A 16,528-nucleotide genomic window follows, 5' to 3' on the forward strand; every position below is an offset into this window, starting at 1 on the left:
TGGGTTGTGTTAATCTGTGTGAGGTAAGTAATAAATAGATGTTTACAGTAACATGTGCTTCCTGATGGGATTTAGGCTGATGTTTCCAAGGCTCCTCTGTATTTCTATGATTATTTCTTCATTAATATTGGCTCCTTCAAACGTTCCACCATGAATTCAAAATAGCAGATGGTGGTAGAAATGGGTCTATGTGTTCGCTTTTGAAACCTTTTATTCTACAAGAAACATTCAGGTACAAGAAATATTCTCTGATTCCTGAATAGGGAATACTTTGATCAAAGATGAATCCATATGGCTTTTTTTGTCTCTGAGTGAAAATGTTTTATCAAAATTTTTGCCACTTATTTCAGGTTTGTGGAGTGGTAGAAAGACATAATCAACCTGAGTCTAATATATCAACACAGTGAAGGAAGAATTTAGTCTGTATTTAAAAGTTAGATTTTTGTTCCAGAATTTCATGTAAATTTGCATAATTTGAGCGTAAAATGTCAGAAATCTTACAATGCAAAAATATTGTGTTATTGTAAGCAATCAAACCAAAGAACCTTCTAGTTGAGTTCAGAATCTCCCACGTGTTTTCTGGATGTTTATTATTAGCTTGTTTGTTTGCTTGTTTTAACGGTGGCTTTGTCTTTGTCACGCTTCCAGAAAGGTTTGACTGCTGAGATTGTATGCACAGTCTCGGCGAAGTTGCGAAAGCTTGTAATTCCTTCAGAGGAGTCATACATGTCTTGGTGACCTCTTTAACTAGTGTCTTTCTTTCGCAGTCACTCAGTTTATGAGGATTGTCCGCTCGGCTCATTTACGCATGTGCCATATTTCTTCATTTTCTTGATTATGGTTTATATTCATTCTACGACAAGGAACATTTAGCAGCTCGAAAATTTCCATCCATCCGCTGACTTATGATTTTGCTTGGAATGTTGTTTTGTCTTCATGATGTAGTTATATCCTGGAGTACTGATTGAACTAACTGTGTTTATTCTAGCAGTTATTGGTTGCACCTGTGTTGAAAAAGGGGAGGCACTTGTAGAAAGGGGGTTGAATACCTATGCAATCACCTTTTTCACATTTACTTATTACATTTTTTTATCGACATGACATTGTCAAAATTTATTTTCACTTAGTCGTGAGTTTTTTTTTTCCAAATTCTTTCAAAAGGCCTCATTATATTGATCATAATTCAGTGTTGACAAGCAGTAAAAGAGGTAGAATTCCAATGGAGGTTGACTTTTTTTGATTGTAAAGATTGTCTTTACTTCCGTGAGATGTATGTGAAAGATTCACATTTTAGGATTTGCAACTTCTTTTCAGCATCAATCACAATTTCTAAGTGGAGGCGGCATGTTGTTCACTGGAAATCATACACTGGAGACGTGTGTTAATATCAGATTTTGGTGATATTTTACACAAAATCCACACAAAATGCCTTTTAATAAGTTCTTTGAAAGTCTTCTCTAGATATATTATTACTATTGCATGGATGTAAAGTGGTTGGTGGAGGAGAGGCAGTGATTGAAGTTGTAATATGCCACAGTTTTGAATCATTTAACATAACCGTTGTAAGAAGAGCATCTATGGAGGAGGATTCTCATATATGTAGCTACATTTGTCATCAAGGAGTGTGTGTGGTATCCTCTAAAAAAGTAAACGTCCTTGAATGATGTGTTCCATCAGACATTTACATACAGGGATCTACTGCAACACTTTTTGCATGATGAGACCAGTGACCTTCGTTAGAGAAACAAATCAGGAGGCAACTTTCCACTGATTTTTCATGATAAGGCAGAATCTCCATTTACTGTCCACAGAGCAGCATCGTGATGGAGAGGGTCTTGCTGGCTCTCTTGTGTCTCTCAGGTCAGTGGATTCTTTGCTAATGTAATGTTTGTGAAGAAAAGGTGATTTGTTAGTTGGGGCCACCGTGTCTTTTCTAAAGTTTTGATGACTTCTGTTTCTCTCACAGGGTGGTTCATCCTCCCCTCCTGCCCTCTCCATCAGTACCACTTTGTGAAGGAACCTTTGACTTGGCATGAAGCTCAGACCTACTGCAGAGAGAGATTCACAGACCTGGCCACCATAGACAACATGACAGAAATGAGCCAACTTATTGACACGGTTTCCTCCACTGGTTACAACTCCGAGGTGTGGATTGGTGCGTTTAGTGAAATCAACTGGAAGTGGTCAGATGGGAGCGAGGCTGAGTACAGGCACTGGGGAAGGAATCAGCCTAATTATTTCACAGCTGGGTTCTGTGTGCTCAGTACAGCGGGCGGAAATTGGGGAGATAATTTGTGCCGGAATCACATTCCATTTATCTGTTACAAAGGTAAGGACATCGATCATACACAGCATAAAAAGAATACAATCCTGTGCGATATCATGTAAATATCAAATGGTTCAGCATTTAATTTTTTGTGTCCACTTGAAATTTTGGTGGCTAAGTTCTCATTGTGACATGATATTCAGAGACAAAATTTTCAGCTGCCTTTTTCTGAAAAGGTTAGGTTGCTCTGCATTTTTCTTAAAATACCTCAGTGGTGTTTTTATAGATTCAGGTGATACACTTGTCAGATCATCATTTTCACTTTTTTCTTCTTTATAAACTCTTGTGTGGTTTTGGTGGTGTGCTTCAGATCATCATCATGCAGAAGTATTCCTCATTTGCCAAGCCTCTGCGGGCTGGGACTCATCTTGTCCACCAGTATTTTACTAAATGTACAGTCAGTAATGGTGCCATTTCAAAATGTCATCTCCCCAACACCTTTGGCACTCATGCAGAACCATATATCACACTCCCACCTCCGTGTTTCACTGTCAGGATTATTCACTTACTGTGGCTGTCCTGATCAGGACAGTGTGGTGGACCCCACACTCTGGCTTGGGACTTGTATTTTCCATCTAACCCAGGAACAATATTTACTGAGCGTTGATACAATTTTGAATCAGTCATTAAGTGATATTGCACAGGGGTGTACTCACTTCTGCTACATAAAGTGCCTCAGTCTTAAAATAAATTCATTATGTAAACTCAGCTTCTCCCTTTAATTGTAGGAACACAACTGGATCCTACATTTGTTGTTGTGAATGAAAAAATGAATTGGTCCAGTGCTCAGAAGCACTGCAGAGAGAACTTCATAGACCTGGCCACTGTAACGAATGACGCAGAACACAAGCAGGTCTACGACTTAGTGCCGGTGGTGGCATGGATTGGCTTATTCAGAGATCCTAATTTCCACTGGTCTGATGGGAGCAGCTTCGTCTTCAGCCACTTCGATGATGCTCCAGACACATATGGCTTATTGAGAGTCAGAGCCATGTGTGCTGCTACATTTCTGAACAGATCAGGAAAATGGAGATTTTTGTTCTGTGAAACAAGATTGCCATTCGTCTGCTACAACCCAGTTGGTGAGTGCTTTACTGATTTTCGGTGCTCATTCATTTACATTTATGTGTTTGATGTCACAGAAGTCATTCCAAGCATGTTTAATTTATCCTTTCTTTGTGTGCTGTTCTAATAAAAGTAAATAAGCAGGTGGTGAAGCTGAGGATCAAACTGGACGACTCCTCTGTGGATCTGAACGATCCTGCTGTGAAAGCGGCGCTCCTGAAAAAGGCAAGTCTCCAAAGTCCATCCTCAGACATCCCACACATTTTAACTATGCACCATTCTGGGAGCAGTGATCACAGACCAAATGTGAGCTGCCTACCAACAAATGACACAGATTTCAGTGTGACTGGATGTTTCACAATAGCTGCCATGTGCGTCTCTCAGCTCCAGGACAGACTGAAGGAGGAAGGAGTGAGTGGAGTCACCCTGAAGTGGAGAGAGCAGCCTGATGGGGAAGTCTGGCACAAAGAGGATCCCTAAATAACCTCACCTGTATGTCAGCTGAGCTCTTTAAATACCTGTGTGTGTTGACTAAAGTGCAGCAGCACCTTATTATGTTTCAATCTCCAATATGGCTGCCTTTAAGAAGAGAGTGTGACATTTAATGTAGGCTGGCAGCTTTAGTCATTGTGAACTCTTCTTAGCTGCTAGTCTGTTTGCATTAGAGTGATTTTATTAGCAACATTTACAGTCGTGACAAGTTTGCATTTTAGCAAAACAATCGATTGTCTCCACCTTAATCTTCTGATGTGTCTTCGGACAAGCGTTCTGTAACCTTCTCATCCTGATTTTTACTCTCTTGCTTGTTTTATTCTGTGTGAGATAACTAATAAATACAAGTTTACCTTGGTATAGTCATTCTTTCATAGATGCAGGAGGTGATTTACATACTTTATTCTGTGCTCACTCAATCTTGCTGTCAGTTTGTCACATTGGCAACAAGCAACGCAGCAAAAAACAATCTTCCTGCAGCCTAAAAAGCATCTCTGCCCCATAGAGCGCCAATATAAAAGTCACAGCAGCCTTTAAAATGCAGAAAATAATTTTGTCATTGCTTCAAACTTTCCTCTTTGAGATAATGCATGCTATGAACTGGCACTGTGTAATTAAAATTGAGTTGAAGTGAATCAGATGAAGCAGCGTCGTGCAATTTAAAGATGAAGTGCAGAAGTTTTAGATATAAATAATAATCTATATAGCACCTTTACGAAGTGCCCAGAATAAAAGAAAGATACTCAGGAAGAACACTGAACAACAGAAGACTGGTCAGTCCAAACATGGTGAAACATTCTCAAAATAAATTTGCACAACAGCAGATAAAAAAAATAAATTGACACATCCAAGTAAGGGAAAGAACAAGTGGAAAAAAGAAAAATAGAGTGAAGCATAAGACTAAAAATGCGAATAATAGCAAGTAAAATAAATACATAAATAAATAAGCAAATAAAGGTTGAAAGAGAATAAAATGAAGAATCAAAAACGTTAAAAGCCAATTAGACTATATAAATAGATGGTAAAAATCAAAATTTTAAAATGAACGAAATTTAGAAATAGATCTATTCCCTCTAAATCACCTCTAGATAAATCTCTGTATTTCACAGCAGGGTCATAACATCTGAAATCATCAAGTAGCTTTTGTTCAACCATCTCTGAATTGCTTGTTTTTTTTTTAATCATAAAAAGTGTCAGAAAACTTGCAATATAAGATGATGTTTTATTGTAAGCAATCAAGAAGTTACAGCAGGCCCTGCTGACAGGAATCATCATGACGCTGCCACCACCATGCTTCACAGTTGTGGGTTAAAACAGCATTAATGAAGCTCAAGCTTTTCTGCCAATCCGCTTCTAGCCAGAAAATACTTTATATATGAATCTGTAGTGGAATCTGTACCTGCCTGATCTGCCTGACCAGCTTCCAGGCCACCCTCTGGAGCAACCCCGCTGTGGAATCTGTGCTGTTCCCAACCGGCCCTGGGCTTTCCCCCTCGTCAGGAATTCTCCCAGCACCTTGACCATCTCTGTCCCATTCTGATCTGTCCCTCATTCTTTCTGTCTCTCCCTCATTTGTCTGCTGCTCTCCCTCCCAGTCTGTCCATCTCCTGTTCTCCGATGTGGTGGGTTGATCTCCCACTCTCCCTCTTGGTTTGTCTCTGTCTCCCTGTCGGTACCTCCCTCCTCTTGCTGCACTCCTGGCTGCTGGTGATCAGGCCTTATGGGAAGCAGCTGCTGCATCAGTGCACCTGTTCCAATTCACTGCTGTCCTTAAAGCCTGGCTCTTCACTGCATTCACCGCCAGCTCATAGCATCAGCTACCCTCAGTCAGCAAGTAGGGTTCCTGTTTCTTGTCACATGATGCAAACCGCAGTTAGTTCTCTTCTGCTCAAAATTCTCTGCCAGACGATGAGCCGCTGTCTACCTGTTGAGCTGCTGGCTCGTTCCCTCTGCCTCCTTGCCCAGGTGAGCTGTAGCCACCAGTTCTTCCCCGGACCTCTGCCCACACACAGGGGCTCCACCTCGCTGGTCATGGCAGCCAGGGCATGGACATTGAGAAAGGGGACTCATACAAGTACGTGGGTGTTCACCTAAACAATAAACTGGACTGGTCAGACCACCCTACAGCACTTTACAGGAAGGGTCCAAGCAGACACTATCTAGTGGGGAAACTGTGGTCTTTTGGGGTTCAGGGGCAGTCCTGAAGACTTTTTATGACTCTGTGGTGGTCATCAGCCATCTTTTATGGAGTTGTCTGCTGACAAAAGGAAACTTGAAGTCCAGCTCTGCCCTAGGATCCAGTGTAGGTGGTGGGAGAAAGAAGGAGGCTGGACAGTGTGGCAGCTCTCCCTCTCTCTAGTTTAGCGGAGCATCTCGGATTCTCATCACCGTATACGTAGCGTAAATTCCTGTTGTAGAATTATCTTCCTGTACCCTCTGTATTCTAGCTCTCCTGCCTAGGTAGTACCTTCCGTGGGTTAGCCTTCTTGCTCTCGTTAAAATTGTGTAGTCTTTTTGCTGGCCCATTAGTGGGTATTGCTTATATTTCATGTTTATTGGTGCTCTGTTCTGGCAGTACGCCATTTCCGTAAAAATCTTGTAGTTTCCCCACTTGCCTGTTAGAGGGTTTCATTCCTTGGTTCAGTCTAGTTGTCTCTTGTGTGAAATTTATTTTGAGAATGTTTCACCATGTTTGGACTGACCAGTCTTCTGTTGTTCAGTGTTCTTCCTGAGTATCTTTCTTTTATTCTGGGCACTTCGTAAAGGTGCTATATAGATTATTATTTATATCTAAAACTTCTGCACTTCATCTTTAAATTGCACGACGCTGCTTCATCTGATTCACTTCAACTCAATTTTAATTACACAGTGCCAGTTCATAGCATGCATTATCTCAAAGAGGAAAGTTTGAAGCAATGACAAAATTATTTTCTGCATTTTAAAGGCTGCTGTGACTTTTATATTGGCGCTCTATGGGACAGAGATGCTTTTTAGGCTGCAGGAAGATTGTTTTTTGCTGCGTTGCTTGTTGCCAATGTGACAAACTGACAGCAAGATTGAGTGAGCACAGAATAAAGTATGTAAATCACCTCCTGCATCTATGAAAGAATGAGTATACCAAGGTAAACTTGTATTTATTAGTCATCTCACACAGAATAAAACAAGCAAGAGAGCAAAAATCAGGATGAGAAGGTTATAGAACGCTTGTCCGAAGACACATCAGAAGATTAAGGTGGAGACAATCGATTGTTTTGCTAAAATGCAAACTTGTCACGACTGTAAATGTTGCTAATAAAATCACTCTAATGCAAACAGACTAGCAGCTAAGAAGAGTTCACAATGACTAAAGCTGCCAGCCTACATTAAATGTCACACTCTCTTCTTAAAGGCAGCCATATTGGAGATTGAAACATAATAAGGTGCTGCTGCACTTTAGTCAACACACACAGGTATTTAAAGAGCTCAGCTGACATACAGGTGAGGTTATTTAGGGATCCTCTTTGTGCCAGACTTCCCCATCAGGCTGCTCTCTCCACTTCAGGGTGACTCCACTCACTCCTTCCTCCTTCAGTCTGTCCTGGAGCTGAGAGACGCACATGGCAGCTATTGTGAAACATCCAGTCACACTGAAATCTGTGTCATTTGTTGGTAGGCAGCTCACATTTGGTCTGTGATCACTGCTCCCAGAATGGTGCATAGTTAAAATGTGTGGGATGTCTGAGGATGGACTTTGGAGACTTGCCTTTTTCAGGAGCGCCGCTTTCACAGCAGGATCGTTCAGATCCACAGAGGAGTCGTCCAGTTTGATCCTCAGCTTCACCACCTGCTTATTTACTTTTATTAGAAAAACACACACAGAAAGGACAAATTAAACATGCTTGGAATGACTTCTGTGACATCAAACACATAAATGTAAATTTAAAAAAACACTGAAAATCAGTAAAGCACTCACTGACTGGGTTGTAGCAGACGAATGGGAATTTTTTTTCACAGTACCAAAATCTCCATTTTCCTGATCTGTTCAGAGATGGAGCACCACAGATGACTGTCCTTGAGCCAATTACGGCTCCACCATGTTCCCAGTAGCTGAAGTTGAAGCTGCTCCCATCAGACCACTGAGAATTAGCATCTCTAGACATCCCAATCCATTTCCACCCAGATCCTAGTTTTTGGTGTTCTGTGTCATTCCTCACAGTGGCCAGGTCTATGTAGTTCTCCCTGCAGTGCTTCTGAGCACTGGACCAATTCATTTTTTCATTCACAACAACAAATTTAGGATCCACTTGTGTTCCTGCAATTTGAGGGAGAAGTTGAGTTCACATGCTGAATTTTAAAACAATATTTCTTAAAGACTAAGGCACTTTAATAGAGGTGAGTACACCCCTGTTCAATATCACTTAATGACACAAGAAAAATTGTGTGAGTATTGTTTCTGAGTTATATTGAAAATTCAAGCCCTAAGCTGGGATCTTAAGGCATAAAGGTGAATACAGCAGTGATCCATCCATTATCTATGCACCACTTTGTCCTCTGCAGGGTCACATGGGGCTGGAGTCTATCAAAGCTGACACAACCTACAGAGGCTTGGTAAACGAGGAACATTCCCACATGATGATGGTCTGAAGCACACCACCAAAATCACATGAGAGTTTAGAAAGAAGAAAAAACTATGACCGGGAAAAGTGTGTCACCTCAATCCTAAAGAACATCATTGAGGTATTTTAAGAGAATGCAGAAAAAACATCACCTCTTCAGCAAACGGCAGCTGAAAAAAATGTTTGACGAATAGCTGAACATCTCTATGGTATCTCCAACGCTGAATTAGTCATCAAAATTAAAAGTGGACACCATAAATAATGAAGAAATCCAGTCACAGTAATGAAAGGCGTACCGACTTTTGTTGTGGAGCTCCTATTTTGCATATGAGCAAATCCCCAGATGCTGAACTTAGAAATGATGCAGTTACTTTAAGATGATCAAATGTTGAATCATTTGATATTTACTTGATATTTCTTTTTTATCCTGTATGCGACTGATATTCTGTAGTTAGCACTGAGGCCTTGCAGCTAGAAGATCCCCGGTTCATGTCTCCGCTTTCCTGGGATCTTTCTGCATGGAGTGTGATGTTCTCCCTCTGCATGCTTGGGTTTTCTCCAGCTTCCTCCCACAGTCCAAAAACATGCTGAGGTGAACTGGTAACTCTAAATTTTCCGTAGGTGTGAATGTGAGTGTGATTGTTTGTCTGTATATGAAGTCCTGTGACAGACTGGTGACCTGTCCTGAGTGTCCCCTGCCTTCACTCTGAATCAGCTGGAATAGACTCCAGCCCCCCATGACCCTAGTGAGGATGAAGCAGTGTTTAGATAATGGATGGATGGACGATTGATGCTCTTACCTTTGGAACAGACAAATGGTAGGTGCAACAGGCAGGAAACATCAGACCATCCTAAAGGCGCTGAAGCCTTTATACAGAGGTCATCTAAGACAGAATTAGGTTGATTCCTTTCCCAGTGCCTGTACTCAGCCTCGCTCCCATCTGACCACTTCCAGTTGATTTCACTAAACGCACCAATCCACACCTCGGAGTTGTAACCAGTGGAGGAAACCGTGTCAATAAGTTGGTTCATTTCTGTCATGTTGTCTATGGTGGCCAGGTCTGTGAATCTCTCTCTGCAGTAGGTCTGAGCTTCATGCCAAGTCAAAGGTTCCTTCACAAAGTAGTACTGACGGAGAGGGCAGGAGGGGAGGATGAACCACCCTGTGAGAGAAACAGAAGTCATCAAAACTTTAGAAAAGACACGGTGGCCCCAACTAACAAATCACCTTTTCTTCACAAACATTACATTAGCAAAGAATCCACTGACCTGAGAGACACAAGAGAGCCAGCAAGACCCTCTCCATCACGATGCTGCTCTGTGGACAGTAAATGGAGATTCTGCCTTATCATGAAAAATCAGTGGAAAGTTGCCTCCTGATTTGTTTCTCTAACGAAGGTCATTGGTGTATTGGTCTCTTCATGCAAAAGGTGCTGCAGTGGATTAGTGGATGTAAATGTCTGATGGAACGCATCGTTCAGGAGGTTTACTTTTTTTTCCAAGGTCATCACACACACACACGTCTTGATGGCTAGTGTAGCTAACATATGTTATCTAAGAATTAGTGGTGGGAAGTTTGGTTCTTTTCAGAGAGTCAGTTCTTTCAGCATGGCTTCCCAAGAAGAGCCGGCTTTCTCAGCTCCCAAACGGCTCCTAATTTATTATTATTTGTAGAATCATATTTTAGCCTAATCTAGGAAATATGAATAATTTGTGTATTGATAAAACCTTTTGCATTTAGTGTTTTTAGGCCTCATAATTGCCTCATTTTGTGCATTTGCTCTGGTACAAAAGTAGGCATTCTTACTTTTGTTTCATATTTTAATCAAACTTTTTTTTGTACAAAAAACAAATGAACAAAATTCTGCACACAAACCCACAGAACTGAACCACAACAGAAACAGAACCAAACTCTGTGTTCAAACAGTATAAATGTCCTCAGGGCAGGTTGGCATTCAGAAAAATCAGACACCTGAGCTTGGATGAGCGGATATGATTTCTTCTTTTGGTGAGAATCTGCCCTATTTTTGAGAAGATTCTCTCAGATGGAACAGAAGTTATCTCCCCTCCGTCATCTTCTATTCATTTTTATAGGAAACTGTTAATCAAAGGTGAAAAATTACCTATAAATACTTGATCACCTACATTTGTCTGTGGTTTCATTGTACACAATAATTCATAGTTTAGTTTTTAGCTGTTGTCAGCTATTCATTTTATTAGAATGTCACAATAAATCATGCCACATTCAGCCCCGATGAGCAACATATAGAACCAAGTGTAAGATGACACCGACACATGCAAGCTAGTGGCTAACAAGAGTTCACAATGGCTAAAGGAACGGATTGTGCTCAGTTAAATGTGTTGTAAGTCTCAGGATGGGGTTTGAAGCCCCTTTCATGAATTGTTATTCAATAATTATTAAATTGTTATTTAGAAATAGCCCCAAGCCAGCTGGGATAGGCTCCAGCACCCCCCACGACCCTGATGAGGATTGAGCGGTGTATAGATAGTGGATGGATGGATTTAGAAATATATTAATTTGTCCTCTTAAGAGTAAATGACTTTCCATAAGCACTGTGTATGGGGTGGTTACTAGATTTTGGCAGGTGGTTGCATTTCTACGTTGAATAATTCATGTGATTCTGCTAAGTTACTATGTACTTGCTGTGGTGAGACCTTCTGTTTACAATAACCTTCTTAAGCAGCAGCAGATGAAGTCTACATGACAGGTCCAGGACAGTTCTTGGTCCATGTATACCCCGAGGTACTCCTCAAAAAAACCCACTGAACTGACAGTGATTCCCTTCTGAAAAGCAACAAAAACTTGCAATGGAGGTGAATACTTTTTGTAGATACTTTGTTTGAGGTGGTTACTGGGCAGCAAAAATGACTCCAATCCCAAAACATGTAGGACTGTGCATACTGGGTAAAACTCTGTTTGTTTAGTGGGAATGGAGACAGAAAAAGGAGTTGGTTATATCTTGTTGGTCAAAGGTCACTGTGACATGCTTTTACTTTTTTATTGTAAAGATTTTCTTTACTTCTGTGAGATGGATGTGAAAGAGTCACATTTGATGAGATTCACTACTTGATGACGCTTGTCACAAGGAGTGTGTGTGTGTGCTGTTCTCTAAAAACATAAACCTTGAACGATGTGTTCCATAAGACATTTACATACAGGAATTCACTGCAACACTTTTTGCATTAAGAGACCAATGGACCAGTGACCTTCGTCAGAGAAACAAATCAGGAGGAAACTTTCTAGAATCTTTTATTGTCAGGAAGAGTCTCCGTTTACTGTCCACAGAGCAGCATCGTGATGGAGAGGGTCTTGCTGGCTCTCTTCTGTCTCTCAGGTCAGTGGATTCTTTGCTAATGTCTGACGGTGCTTATTATTGCATATTATTGTAGAAAGTTGATAGTTTGAAACCGCCTTGTATTTACAAAGTTTTTCATGGCTAATTTCTTCTTTTCTCTCAGGGTGGTTCATCCTCCCCTCCTGCCCTCTCCATCAGTACCACTTTGTGAAGGAACCTTTGACTTGGGATGAAGCTCAGACCTACTGCAGAGAGAGATTCACAGACCTGGCCACCATAGACAACATGACAGAAATGAGCCAATTTTTTAACACGGTTTCCTCCACTGGTTACAACTCTGACGTCTGGATTGGTCTGTATGCTGAAATCGAATGGTTCTGGGCAGATGGCATCGACGCTGAGTACAGGAATTGGGAGGACGGTGAACCCAACTTCTCCATTGGTCAGTACTGTGTGTCAACCAGACGGGCTGCAAAATGGATGCATATAAAGTGTGAGATCAGCTGCCCATTCATCTGCAACAACGGTAAGGATACAGCTCAAACGCAGTAAAAAAAAACAGTGCCTAGTCTATTTTATCACTTTATAGTAATTGCATTCTTTCTACATTGAACAGCGAGGCTTTGGCCCAAATGCAAAATTTAAAAACCACTGTCAATCTACTAAGTTAAAAATGCTGGTCCAACACTGGAAATTCCACATTTATTTCTCATTTGAATCAGTTCTCTTCAGCATATGCATTAATTTTAGAAAGATGTGCTGTTCTTGAGAAATATATTTTTAGCTGGATTATGCATTCAGTCTGCTTCTCCTATCAGGTTCAGAGCAAACAAGCCAAATAAATGTGTCTCGGTCTCATTTTTATATCCGGATGCAAAGTTTTATCTTACAGATCTGTGCTGAAGAGATTTTTAGTTGGTCACCAATCTTTCTGTAAGCTTTTAAGGTAGAGTGAAGCATTCAATGAAAGCTGATAATGTTATGAAAATATGAAAAATAGAAGAGAGGACATAGCTTTGCTCTATCCATTCTTTAGGAAAACTCTTTGATGATGTTAATTCCACCGTTTCATGCGATTCACTGTTTTCTTCTTCTTCTACCAGCTAAAAAGGCTATGCTAACAGAATTGTTGTGGGACACATGCATAATAATTATTATATTATGGTGATTTAAAAAAATGTTCCCATAGTTACAAGAGACACAAATGAAGAAAATACTACAAAAGACTTGAGATTTAATTTAGTTATCCGGGGTGTGGGACAAGAGAAAATGGCATTTTAGGGGGAGCTCCAGACTTATTTTGTATTTTAAAAAACATTTTTAAACATTCTCTTCTCCTATTTTTTTCAGATTTGGTCTCAGAACAAATAAATTTACACAACAACTGCATGTTTTAGTATTTTGTACATTAATTATTTTAAATTTGATGGCTGGGACGTAAAATATCCTCCAATTCTGGAATGACCCATAAAATGATCACAGGTGTTTTCACTTATGACGCTCTGTCGCCTTATTAACGGCTGTCTTACTGAAGTATTTTTGAGCTCTTTTCATAAAATCAAATACACTTGTCGGCTTTGAAATAATGCAACTACTGACAGGTGATACGATTTAGAATTAAAGCTGCAGGCAGCGTTGTTTGGGTCCTCACATCCTTGCAGCTCAGCACCAGGTGGCGCTAAGATTGTGAATGAATATTAGCATATGGATGTGATCAGGACAGGACTCTCAATCATGGAGATTGGAGCATGTGCAGGATAGTTGGACGGCACTTCTTCTTTCATGGTGACATAAGGAAATTCCATGGCCACGATCACTAAGGCCAGTTTTGAGGTGTGTTGGACGTAGCCTCTCTTGAAATTTTCAAAAAAATTACCCAAAATCTGACACTTAATTCAAAATGGCCGACTTCCTGTTGGGTAATTGGCTTTTTTGACATGCTACATAATCATTTTACAAACATTTAGAAAGAAAGCGCTGGGTTCTGCTCAAGGCTTCTTCCCATTAAAAGGGAGTTTTTTCTTGCCAGTGTCGCCTTAAGGCTGATCTGGGGGTTCAGGCAAGTTCTGTAAAGCGTCTTGAGACACTTTGACCTGCAGTTGGCACTATATAAATAAAATTTAATTGAACTGAATTGAAATTGAGCACAGCTTCTCTCTCTAACTGCAGGAACACTGCAGGATCCTGAATTTGTGCTTGTGAATGAAACCCTGTCCTGGAATGGTGCTCGCCAGCACTGCCAGGAGAACTTCACAGACCTGGCCACTGTGTGGGACGACGCTGAAAACCAGCAGGTTCAAAACATGGCAGCAAGTGAAGGATGGACGTGGATTGGCTTATTCAGTTTCCCTCATTATTACTGGTCTGATTACAGCAACAGCTCCTTCAGCAACTGGGGTAACGTTGCACTTGACCTTGGCACAATGACAAACGTATGTGCCTTCGCATCTTTGCCGGAATCAGGGAAATGGAAGCTTTCATCCTGCGAAACAAAATTACCATTTGTCTGCTACGCCCCTCCACTCCTCTGTGAGTGCTAATCTTTAGTCCTTATTTATGAACAAACATTTACAATAATGGGTTTGGTATCACAGAAACGGTTCCAAGGATGTCACATTTCTCCTTTCTTTATGTGTCTTTCTAAACAGCAATGAATATGCAGGGGGAAGCGAAGAAGCAGGTGGTGAAGCTGAGGATCAAACTGGACGACTCCTCTGTGGATCTGAACGATCCTGCTGTGAAAGCGGCGCTCCTGAAAAAGGCAAGTCTCCAAAGTCCATCCTCAGACATCCCACACATTTTAACTATGCACCATTCTGGGAGCAGTGATCACAGACCAAATGTGAGCTGCCTACCAACAAATGACACAGATTTCAGTGTGACTGGATGTTTCACAATAGCTGCCATGTGCGTCTCTCAGCTCCAGGACAGACTGAAGGAGGAAGGAGTGAGTGGAGTCACCCTGAAGTGGAGAGAGCAGCCTGATGGGGAAGTCTGGCACAAAGAGGATCCCTAAATAACCTCACCTGTATGTCAGCTGAGCTCTTTAAATACCTGTGTGTGTTGACTAAAGTGCAGCAGCACCTTATTATGTTTCAATCTCCAATATGGCTGCCTTTAAGAAGAGAGTGTGACATTTAATGTAGGCTGGCAGCTTTAGTCATTGTGAACTCTTCTTAGCTGCTAGTCTGTTTGCATTAGAGTGATTTTATTAGCAACATTTACAGTCGTGACAAGTTTGCATTTTAGCAAAACAATCGATTGTCTCCACCTTAATCTTCTGATGCGTCTTCGGACAAGCGTTCTATAACCTTCTCATCCTGATTTTTGCTCTCTTGCTTGTTTTATTCTGTGTGAGATGACTAACAATACTATAATTCATCAATCTGAACTTTATGTTCTCCGATGACGTGTCTCAGAACAAGCTTTCTTTACTGTTTTAATCCTGATTTGATCTACCAGCACATGTAACCAAAGTATCAGTAAGTAATCAACAGAAGTTTGCTACTTGGTGTAGTGATTCTTTCATGAACGACGGAGGTGACTGACAGATATTGTTTCCTTCCTGTGTCTGTGCTCACTCAGTCTTGCTGTGAGTTTGTTCTAAAGGCCACCAATAATACAGCAATGGAAGAAAATCTCCCCCAGTACAGAAAGCAATTTTGGTGCCATAGATCACGGTAACAAAAGATGTCTAAAAAACAGTCGGGGTTGTGTGATTGTAAAACTTACCCAGGGCCTAGAAAAGATGCAGAATGATGATGTGTGATGGTATCACTGTGGGCCGAGAGGGACTGAGTGAGCAGTCAGCAGGAGAAACACTGAAGACAATGAGCAGAAACAATCTGAAAGCCATGACTTTTGTTTGGCTAAAACACAGATAAGTAATTTAATATTAACCCTCGTGTCGTCTTGCGGGTCAAATTGACCCGTTTTAAAGTTTGAAAACGTGGGGGAAAAAAATATATTTTCACAGTGAAACTTCTGATGTCCACATTTTTAAAATTTTTGAATACTTTTTGGTGGAAAAAAAGAAATATTAAACATGTTTCTTAAGAACATTCACAAAAAATCAACCAAAATCCAGCGAATTTCACTGGATTTTGGTTGATTTTTTTGTCCAGTGTAAAGAATAATCTGAATACAAATGTGTTGGCTGAAGTGCAGCAGCACCCTCTTGTGTGTGAAAGAGAGTGTGACATTTAATTTGCTGGCAGCTTGTTCTTTCAGTCATGGTGAACTCTTGTTACCCACAAGGTTGTGCGTTGGTATCATTTTACTCTCAAAATTCCCAGCTGTGAAAATTTAGCATATTAAAAATGCAATCTTGCATATTGACTGTCTCCATTTTAATCAGTGTGTGCTCTTATTTTCTGACGACGCGTCTTGGATCAAGTGTTCTTTACTATTTTCATCCTGATTTGATCTATCAGCACATGTAACCAGCTGGGTCCGTTGGTATTTTGGCAATTGGATTTTCTGTTCTGAAACGGGTATTGAGAAACAAAAAACGAGTGGTTATTTGATTTTCTTTGAAAAACTACAAAAAATAAAATTGAAATACCAGGCGTTTTTCCTTTTCATGATCAAAAAGGGACATACGAAATTTTTTAAATGCTTTGCTTTTCATTTTATATGTAGAATAACAAAAAAGTAAAATCAGTAAGAGACAGAAACGAAAAGTCCGTTTTTTCATTTTGTGAGACCGGAAGTGGTCATCAGCCAACATAGAT

General features: G+C 40.6%; 2 protein-coding genes across 2 annotated transcripts; both read left to right on the forward strand.

Annotated features, from left to right (window-relative positions):
- The first annotated feature begins 770 nt into the window (after nt 1-770).
- Nucleotides 771-4,220, forward strand: LOC118469198 (putative C-type lectin domain family 20 member A). The gene is made up of 3 exons (XM_055007902.1): nt 771-2,329; nt 3,055-3,408; nt 3,525-4,220. Exons 1-3 carry the CDS (start codon nt 1,945-1,947, stop codon nt 3,869-3,871), a joined length of 1,086 nt encoding a protein of 361 aa, XP_054863877.1. The 5' UTR covers nt 771-1,944; the 3' UTR covers nt 3,872-4,220.
- A 7,547-nt stretch (nt 4,221-11,767) lies between these two features.
- Nucleotides 11,768-15,844, forward strand: LOC118469197 (lymphocyte antigen 75-like). The gene is made up of 3 exons (XM_055007481.1): nt 11,768-12,321; nt 13,965-14,324; nt 14,444-15,844. Exons 1-3 carry the CDS (start codon nt 12,081-12,083, stop codon nt 14,809-14,811), a joined length of 969 nt encoding a protein of 322 aa, XP_054863456.1. The 5' UTR covers nt 11,768-12,080; the 3' UTR covers nt 14,812-15,844.
- The last annotated feature ends 684 nt before the right edge of the window (nt 15,845-16,528 follow it).

This window comes from Amphiprion ocellaris, chromosome 23 (assembly GCF_022539595.1).
Source record: "Amphiprion ocellaris isolate individual 3 ecotype Okinawa chromosome 23, ASM2253959v1, whole genome shotgun sequence".
Taxonomy (NCBI): domain Eukaryota; kingdom Metazoa; phylum Chordata; class Actinopteri; family Pomacentridae; genus Amphiprion; species Amphiprion ocellaris.

Excerpts from the sequence above, each read along its gene's own strand:
- LOC118469198 (XM_055007902.1), top strand. The coding sequence starts at position 1,945 with ATGACTTCTGTTTCTCTCACAGGGTGGTTCATCCTCCCCTCCTGCCCT. Across the intron at positions 2,330-3,054 it reads TCCATTTATCTGTTACAAAG|GAACACAACTGGATCCTACA; the intron begins GTAAGGACATCG and ends CTTTAATTGTAG. Across the intron at positions 3,409-3,524 it reads CGTCTGCTACAACCCAGTTG|TAAATAAGCAGGTGGTGAAG; the intron begins GTGAGTGCTTTA and ends TTCTAATAAAAG.
- LOC118469197 (XM_055007481.1), top strand. The coding sequence starts at position 12,081 with ATGACAGAAATGAGCCAATTTTTTAACACGGTTTCCTCCACTGGTTAC. Across the intron at positions 12,322-13,964 it reads CCCATTCATCTGCAACAACG|GAACACTGCAGGATCCTGAA; the intron begins GTAAGGATACAG and ends CTCTAACTGCAG. Across the intron at positions 14,325-14,443 it reads CTACGCCCCTCCACTCCTCT|CAATGAATATGCAGGGGGAA; the intron begins GTGAGTGCTAAT and ends CTTTCTAAACAG.